General features: G+C 37.1%; 1 protein-coding gene across 1 annotated transcript; it reads right to left on the bottom strand.

The window, feature by feature from the left end:
- Positions 1-343: 343 nt before the first annotated feature.
- LOC118647672 lies at positions 344-6,251 on the bottom strand. Its single transcript, XM_036293005.1, has 2 exons — positions 6,166-6,251; positions 344-3,380 (listed from the first exon to the last, which is right to left on the bottom strand). Exons 1-2 carry the CDS (start codon positions 6,216-6,218, stop codon positions 2,900-2,902), a joined length of 534 nt encoding a protein of 177 aa, XP_036148898.1. The 5' UTR covers positions 6,219-6,251; the 3' UTR covers positions 344-2,899.
- Positions 6,252-10,002: the final 3,751 nt, after the last annotated feature.

The raw sequence follows: 10,002 nt of genomic DNA, 5'->3' as shown, positions 1-10,002 counted from the left end.
GAATTTACGATCATCGTCATAAAGCGGCGAGAAAATATCAACCCGGAGACAAAGTTATGATAAGAAATTACGACAGCACACCAGGCGCTTCGCAGAAATTGATACTCCGCTTCAAGGGGCCGTATCAAGTCGATCGCGTACTCCGAAATGATCGTTATGTATTAAAAGATGTTGAAGGATTTCAGTTGTCGCAAGTACCGTATAAAGGCACATGGGAGGCAGCGAATATGCGACCCTGGATTCCAGGCTAGAATAAGCCCTTAGCGAATAGAGTGTACATATTTTCCTTTTTTTCATTTTTACCTTTAGATTATAAGAAATGTGTATTTCCTTTTATGTTTTTGTATTTTGTTATGCGTTAGAAACTAATCGGGACGATTAGTCGTCAGGCTGGCCGAATTGTAACGTCGGAATTGCGTAGACCGATGTCCGGCACGCTGCGACGTGTTAGGACATGTCAGACCGCGTCATGTCAGGCGCGAAAGGTCGAGAAACTCATGCGACGAAACGCCCGCCCCCGCGAATCCCGAACGAATTGGGAAAAAGCCGTCTTGAGCCGATTGGCCGGACCAAGTGATCGGAAAATCATATATAAGCAGCGTCCGCCCGGCCCAGCGGGGTCATTCCGCGGCTATTGTTCACCCGTGACCATCGTTTACTTGAAATATATTACAAATTACGTGTTATGTCCTGACTTTCATCCTGCCTTTCCTGACGAATATCCTTACATAGTTCGTGAATATAACATTTCAGTTAAGTGCTAGAAGAGAAAGTGGTAATATGGCCACCCATTTATATTTTATTTAATAACTTCGTTAATAATCAATGTTTTAAGTTGAAATTTTATGATTATATTTATCAAAGTGTTGCTCATTAGATTTTCGATTCAAAGTTATGAAATATTTATTATATTATATATTATTTAGAAATATGTAACAATACTGCATAACGGGCCAAAGAGAAATAGGAAAGTTAATATGGCCACCACAAAAATAAAAGTAAAAAAATTGGTTTTGTTTAAAAAGGTCACAGTATTTTGTTAGAAACATATATATTTATATAAAATAAGTTGTTATATCGAAACAGGTAATTTTTATTCACATTTAAAGGAAGTTAAATAAAAATAACCTTAAATCTAAACAACCTTATTCATATAAAGGATTAAAAAAAAATAATAGCCTTAAATTAAGCCTTTAATCGATTTATCGAGGAATTGTGTCGATATGGAGATCTCAAAAGTGACCATATTACTAGCACATTTAGATGGCCATATTGACAACATCCTATGTCATCGTTTAATTTTGTATAACTCGAAATGTATACAGCCGAATAAAGAGTTAAATAATAAGAAAGTACTCAAGTGTACATACATTTGGGTAATAATGCGGTTAAGTTTAAAAAGAATGAGGATGTATGTGCAATTAAATGTTAAAATGTACCTTAAAAAATTTTCGAAATTCTTAAAAGTAAAAATGCCTTATAACAAATGTTGACTGTTGTGTTTTGCCATATTAGCATCATTATATAACAGTAGGCTACTAAACAAATAATATCATAAATAATTATTAGAATTTGTCAGCTAGTAACGGAGATAATATGGGTGGCCATATTATCCGCACTGGCCATATTACCACCTTCTCCTCTATTACTATATTTCAGCGGAATCAATGTAGATAAATGTATGACGGAACAAAATTAAAGATTTACATCAATGTATGACGGAACAAAATTAAAGATTTATACCAATGTAAATCTTTAATTTTGTTCCGTGATACATTTATCTACATTGATTCCGCTAAAATATAGTAATAGCATTTAACTGAAAGTTATATTCGCAAACTATACAAAAATTTTAGTTAATGCAATTTTGACTCCTATTTTCAACCCTTCAATAGTATATTTAAGAGTATTCGAGGGTGCTTTTTCGGAATCTGGCGTCAATTTTTGATTTTATAGGTCCCTAAGGATTGGAAATAAGGATGGAAAGCGTGATTTTACGATTTTTCAAGTTTTCCGCTATCACTTTCTTATCTGCTATCTTGAATCCGCCATTTTGAATTTTGGAAAAGTAATATCAAATTCGTAATCAGCGATTCCGGAAACCCCCACATTTTAAGTTTTATAAAAATTGAAGCCTCTTTCACTTTTTTGTCCGCCATCTTGGATCCGCCATTTTTTAAATCTACAAAACTGAATGGGAGGTAACAAGATATGGTCATTTTATATCCAAATTCGATATAAGCACGCAGAGAAACGTCGAGAATGATATATCAAACGCTCTGTACCTGTATTACCACATCATTTTTGAAAAAATCTACCCCCTACCCCTAATTCTCACTCTGAGAAAATAGAGTACGTATGGACGAGAACTAGTTAAAATATGTAATAGAAACTTTTTGTTTCACTGATTAATAACAGAAAACTTGAAAAATCGTGAAATCACGCCTTCCACCCTTATTTCCAACCCTTAGGGATCTATGAAATGAAAAATTGACGCCAGATTTCGAAAGAGCAACCTTGAATACCCTTGAAAATGCTTTTCCTGTAGGAGTTCATCATGATTCGAATGATAAATTCACATATAAGTGAAATTTTCTGGTTTGTACACAGCTTCCAGCCGCCGTACTAGAGCCGCCATATTAAATTTTTCAAAACGCTACAGTGCTTTCGAAAGTTAAAGTTATAAGCTACATTTTGATCACTAGCAGAAATTTTTAAGATTTTTTTTGTAATGGAAGAAGGGGTCCGGTTGACAGAAAATGCCCCATATATAAAAAATAACTTATTACTTTTAATAGTAGTACGCTCAGCGTCGCACCATGCAATATCTTTACTCTACTTAATCGAAGTGACAATAATATATATTTACAACGCATCGGATTCGCTTTCTCGCATTCACTCATTCTTCGCACGCCCATTCACGTTTCATAAAACAAAATGATAATGCTTTTATTAGTAAAATGACATAAAATAAATAAAATTGCCGTCGCGGTATTCCGCTTAGTACATAACAAAAATAAATCTGCCTTATGCAATCCTGCCACTTACACTTATGTGCACACTTAATGTCTTTGATTTTTTTATTATATCGCTTGCTGCGATGCGGTGGGTAGTTTCTCCGTCGACGTTGTCGTGGATGACAGGAAATTCGCGCATTGTAACCTTGAAGATGCTTCCGTCCTCCGGCTGCGCTGGCGTGGCAAGTATCGGATTCCTTGTAGTCGGCGTCGGCGATTATGCTGTGAGTGTCAAGGCTCGGAATGTCGGCGATGGCTTTTCTCTCGGTTGGTCGTTCTGCTCGCTTACCACCTCGGCCGGCTTGCCGTGCCGTATCCATTCTAGTGATGTTAACGACAAGGAGCGCCGGATATAGCTGGCGGCTGCAAGGTAATGGGATGAGAGGAAATAGATACTGGGAGAACGAAGAAAAAAATGTGTAAGATGTGGGGGGGAAGGTAGAGACCTGGGCGTATGTATAGAAGGAGTGTAGAGATTGGGGAAGAATAATAATAGTTGACAGGAGGTCGTAAATAAGATTTTAGGGGCAAAAAGAGAGAGTTGGTTAAGGGCATTAGAAGAGAGAGGGATAGGGGAGAGAGGGAATGAGAGAGAGGGACGAGGAAGGGTGGGAGAGTAGATACGATAATGGAATAGGAGACAGAAGAAACGGAAGTCCACAGTGGCGGTGCGTGCGTGTGTGTGTGTGTGGCGAGGCGGGGTGTGGAGGCAGTAGCGACTGCCGAAGCACCCACGCTGGTAGTTAGAATTAGTCGTAAGTTAGTGATAAGTTAGTATGAAATGTTTAATTTGTATTGATATTGTAAACCCTGAGGGGAAAACAATAAAGAATTATTACATAATAAAATTGCTTTAAGTGTCAAGTACAAAAAGCCTAATTTAATTCGAAACTTTAATCTCTTCTCTCGCTAACGTCGTCCGCTTTTCGTGGCATTAGAAAATTATAAACGTATGCTAAAGAATTGTCGAAACGAAAGCCACACCATTGTCAGCAAGTCTTAGAAATTGAGGCCACGCTATTGGCAGCGACAACCGAGCAACACTTCGGATACAACCGTTAAGTTATATTGCAGAGTTATATACAGCAGAGAAGAGATCCAAATTTCAGTCAAAGTGTGCGCGCGACGTCGATTGCCGACGGCCACCGTGTGCGCTAGAGGCCGGAACCGCTCAGAATTGAGCGCGGAGAACGTGTTGCGCGAATCCGCGGACTCGCTGGAGGATGCACAAGCACAAATGAAAGAAGGCAGGATTTTTTTTCACATTCATAAGCACCGTTTATTTTTTAACACGTAACAATACAACTCTCCACACGCACTCGCGATCCGGCTCGAAGGACCAAGTGAACGGGAGCGACGAGCTAATCCTAACGAGCGGAAATCTTCGAGTCGAACGGTTTTCCTTCCTGCCTTTAACTTTCGCGACGGATATCTTGCCGAGCGTGTTTCCCAACGCCCCACCGTAGCGGAAATCTTGCACGCGGGTGAAACGGACGATGGCTCGCGAGGCAAGCGTTCGATCACGAGCGCGCTGCTCGATTTCGCTTCCCGCAAGATTAGCACAGCGCGGAGGAGAATTCGTGACTCGATATAACACGAGATGTACTTAACATAAATCGAAGACCGGATTAGAGCTTTTCTCAGAAATTGAGAGTTTAATGAGTCGGCACTCTGAGCACTCCCGCCTTGATCGGTGTCGAAGAACTTGGCGGGCGAGAGCGAGCGCAAGACTGACTCAAATTCGCGCCAAAAATTGGTAACGCGCTTTACTCTCCCCCGATATTCGTTGTTAGGAGGAGAATATCGGGGAAGAGCAAGCAGCCGATCGGCTCGGTACTTCACGCAATCACGGCGTGTATGTGTGAAATCCACGGGTCCACGCTCCGGCTCGACGAGATGAGATGATGATTTCCCGACAACATCTCACGACGGGAAACAGAAAATATTTATGTTTATCAGAAAACATTATGTTAACGGTCGAATCTCAAACACAAAAGTAATTCTTTTATATTTTGTATATTTCAAACCATAAGGAAGAAGGAAAAAAACTACAAGTAAAACGTAATTTTAAATTGGGAAAGAGAGAAAAAATAGAAGTGGGAATATGGTCCTTAGGTTCGCAGAAACACCGCTTTAATTTGGGAATTAAAGAATGTACACTCGACTACTACTATGACTAAGAGTATTACTATTAGGTGTACAACTTTGCTTCCGCCGTTTTCCAATAAATGGCTGTAGCGGTAAGTAGTGGTCGAAATAAATAGATCGTAGACATAATGCAATAAGCTTAGACATTTGTAAACATAACGCCATCGAAATATTAGTCGATTTGTGATTGCATCATAAAGTTATTCTCGATTGAAAATGTCAGCTTACGAGCCAAATTCTCGTTATTTGCGGGAGATTTTAATTTTTTGCTTCAATATTAAGAAATCTGCGGTTGAAGCTTATCGCATGCTCTCAAATACGTATGGTGAAGCCGCTATTAGTGAAAGAACGTGCCGAGAATTGTTTCAACGCTTCAAAAATGGTGATTTTGACGTTGAAGACCAGCATGGCGGTGGAAGAGAGGTTTTCAAAGATGCAGAATTCGAGGCATTACTTGATCAAGATTCGTGTCAAACGCAAGAAGAATATGCAGGATCGTTGGGAGTGACTCAACAAGCCATTTCAAAACGCCTAAAAGTCATGGGAATAATTCAGAAGCAAGGAAATTGGGTGCCGTACGAGTTGAAACCGAGAAATGTTAAACGGCGTTTGTTTGCTTGTGAATAGCTGCTTGCAAGGCAAAAACGGAAGGGATTTCTGCATCGTATTGTGACTGGGGACAAAAAATGGGTTCATTATGATAACCTTAAGCGCAAAAAATCATAAGGACTTTCCGGCCATGCTTCCACGTCGACGGTTAAACCGAATATTCACGGCTCCAAGATCATGTTCTGTATTTGGTGAGACCAGATCGGCGTAGTGTATTATAAGCTACTAAAATCGATTGAATCAATCACAGGCGATCAGTATCGAAAGCAATTAATGCGTTTGAGCCGAGCACTGAAAGACAAACGGCCGCGATAAATACGATAGATACGATAAAGTGATTTTTGCAGCATGACAATGCTCGACCCCATGTCGCAAAGCCGTCAAAACATACTTTGAAACGTTGAAACGGGAAGTCCTATCCCACCTGCCGTATTCTTCGGACATTGCTCCCTCTGACTATCACTTGTTTCGATCAATGACACACGGCCTGGCTGACCAGCACTTCCGTTTTTCTAAAGAAGTGAAAAATTGGATCGATTCGTGGATCGTCTCAAAAAATGACCAGTTTTTATGACGCGGGATTCGTATGCTGCCAGAAAGATGGGAGAAAGTAGTGGCCAGCTATGGACAATACTTTGAATCGTAAATGTATAACCAGTTTTTCACAATAAAGCCTTGAATTTCGAAAAAAAAACGGCAGAAGCAAAGTTGTACACCTAATATTATTGCTGCTGACCGACCATTACTATTACTGGAACTATAACTGACTACTGCTTTGACAACTCTTTTTATATTCCTCTACTAACAAGGGAACGGAGAGAACTGTCCCTCACCGATTTTAATGAGCTTCGGATATGTTGTAGAACATAAGAAAATATTAGACCCATATTTTTTTTTATCTGCGTATCTCGACATTTAGGGGTTGAAACCACCCCTCGAAAATAACGCATTTTTTCGTTTTTTGCGAATATCTTTGAAACTATAAGGTTTATGAAAAAATGTTCTATACGAAAGTTTTATGGCATTTTATACTCTTTACAACAGTATATTTATATTTTTTTAAAATTTCAAATTTTTTAATTTATCCCACCCCCCACCTCTTTTTTTCAACATTTTAAAAATTTTGTAACGACAAAAATTAAAGAGCATTAAAAGCCGAATCCACCCATATATAATAACATATGGGTTCCATCATTCTCAATTATTAGCAAAACGAGATAGTAATCTCGCGCTATAGGTGCTGCGCTAGAAGTAGTGTCGCGTTATTTCTTTAGTCGCGTCACACTCAATAACTGCCTCTTCTGCGTATATTTTTATATTAAAACATAAAAATGGATTAATCTTAATTATATAATACGCAACGTATTACACGATATAAAGCATAAATGCATATATATAACAAAAGTAGCATATATATACGTATGTGCCTACGTACATTTTCATTGTTACAAATGCGAATATAAATTAATATGAAGCAAAATATTTTTTAACATTTAAAACTGCAAATACAATATAACAAAATATATAATATCAAGAGAAAAATATAAAACATAAACTGCAATAACTATTTGCATAATTATATTATTTACACTATATGCACGTAGCACGCTTTGATAATAAAGATAATGTAAGTATATAAGTATATAATTTAATTTAATTTGAAGTTTGAAAATACATTTATACGGATGTATATATACATTTTGCATACGACACGGACAAATAACTTTAATATCAGTGTTGATAGAGGGACCGGTTGTTTTCGCGCAAGTGCATCACGTGAGGCTTCAAAAAAATATCCATTAGTAATAGGAAGGAGATCTTTGATCGTACATCTTGCACACGACAACGTATAAATATAGTAACAGTGATAGACGGATCGGTTGTTCTCGCGCAGGCGTGAGGCTTCAATAAAGCATCATCTCCTTCCTATTACTAATAGATACTTTATTGAAGCCTCTCGCCTGCGCGAGAACAACCGATCCGTCTATCACTGTTACTATATTTATACGTCGTGTGCAAGATGTACGATCAAAGATCTCCTTCCTATTACTAATAGATATTTTATTGAAGCCTCACGTGATGTGCTTGCGCGAAAACAACCGGTCCCTCTATCAATACTGATATTAAAGTTATTTGTCCGTGTCGTATGCAAAATGTATATATACATCCGTATAAATGTATTTTCAAACTTCAAATTAAATTAAATTATATACTTATATACTTACATTATCTTTATTCTCAGAGCGTGCTACGTGCATATAGTGTAAATAATATAATTATGCAAATAGTTATTGCAGTTTATGTTTTATATTTTTCTCTTGATATTATATATTTTGTTATATTGTATTTGCAGTTTTAAATGTTAAAAAATATTTTGCTTCATATTAATTTATATTCGCATTTGTAACAATGAAAATGTACGTAGGCACATACGTATATATATGCTACTTTTGTTATATATATGCATTTATGCTTTATATCGTGTAATACGTTGCGTATTATATAATTAAGATTAATCCATTTTTGTTTTAATATAAAAATATACGCAGAAGAGGCAGTTATTGAGTGTGACGCGACTAAAGAAATAACGCGACACTACTTCTAGCGCAGCACCTATAGCGCGAGATTACTATCTCGTTTTGCTAATAATTGAGAATGATGGAACCCATATGTTATTATATATGGGTGGATTCGGCTTTTAATGCTCTTTAATTTTTGTCCTTACAAAATTTTTAAAATGTTGAAAAAAAGGGATGGGGGGTGGGTTAAATTAAAAAATTTGAAATTTTTAAAAAATATAAATATACTGTTGTAAAGAGTATAAAATGCCATAAAACTTTCGTATAGAACATTTTTTCATAAACCTTATATTTTCAAAGATATTCGCAAAAAACGAAAAAATGCGTTATTTTCGAGGGGTGGTTTCAACCCCTAAATGTCGAGATACGCAGATAAAAAAAATATGGGTCTAATATTTTCTTATGTTCTATAACATATCCGAAGCTCATTAAAATCGGTGAGGGACAGTTCTGTCCGTTCCCTTGTAAGTGAGGGAGTGTCTCCAGGACCAACCAATGTTTCTTAAAATTTGAAGGACCAATACTCGTACTTGTTTATATCAGATTAGATAAGCAGCAGGGCTCCGCGTAAACCCTACTTCCGGCTCTATAAAATCTTAATTAAAATACTTAAATATATACTTTGCCATAAAAATTTGCTTAATTTGGTTAATCTATGTTTATTCTTATGCAAGGCGAATTTGTTGCGTTTTTGAATCGTTGTTCCATCTTAATTAGATCTCGAGTTATAAACGAATATAAAACATAAAAATTTAATAAAATTTGTCTTCAACTTATTTAAAAGAATATTTAACTTCGCGATTAGAAAGGTTTCGGTCTTATTGCTTAATTATTATAAATACGTATTAGTTAGTTCTGCAGTAGGGTTAAAAGAAATTTGATTTTTCTTTATTCGAGAATGCTCGAAATGACTAAGTCACAGGCAGCGTTTATTATCTTAATAATGGTCGCCTGGTGCGACCTAAGGGCTTGAAACATCTGTGTTTATCGCGTAGGAATACGTTGCGTAGTCTGTGACAGTGGAACAATTAAGATAAATGTTTTGAATAAGCCCTTTTATAGAACAAAAGGAAAATATCTGGGAGAAGAGTTTGTTGGGATGTAACAAAATTCAATACTGATTGTGATCCAAAGCCAAGTTCCGTCAACATAACCGATTTATAGCCGGACGGAGAAACTAAATTTTTAATGATAATAGTAATTTATACTTAAAACCAAAACTATGCCAACAAAAATCGGTAATTATTCACCTATACGGAGCCACCCCCGATTTCAATGTCCTTCACATATGTTATCAGAGACATGACCCTGAGTAACTTTTCCTTATAACTTAATCGTCGGTCATTGTTCGTTAAAAAGTTATTAACAAAAGAAGTTTGAAAAATATCCATGTAAAATAAAACACACACACGCACGCACGCACGCACACACACACACACACAAGGGGAGTGCAAGTGAGGGACCTTCGACCTTCTCCTCTTGCATCTACTCCGTTGGAAAGGGTGCCTTATACAAAAATACGCAAAAGTATGATACTTCGTTGAGAAATAACTATGTCACACAAACTTTCCACACAAAATTTGGTGTAGAAAGAGAATGTATTCTCAGAAAACACGTGGACGGGGGAGGAATTTCGCCCCTCCCCCTGC

The sequence above is a fragment of the Monomorium pharaonis genome, chromosome 10, assembly GCF_013373865.1.
Source record: "Monomorium pharaonis isolate MP-MQ-018 chromosome 10, ASM1337386v2, whole genome shotgun sequence".
NCBI lineage: Eukaryota > Metazoa > Arthropoda > Insecta > Hymenoptera > Formicidae > Monomorium > Monomorium pharaonis.
This window is presented reverse-complemented; position numbering and strand designations above follow the sequence as displayed.

Bases quoted from the DNA above. Each gene is read 5' to 3' on its own strand.
- LOC118647672 (XM_036293005.1), bottom strand. From the start codon at position 6,218: ATGTCCGAAGAATACGGCAGGTGGGATAGGACTTCCCGTTTCAACGTT. The intron at 3,381-6,165 runs GTATGTTTTGAC...ATTACCTTGCAG, and splicing joins TCCCGTTTCAACGTTTCAAA to CCGCCAGCTATATCCGGCGC.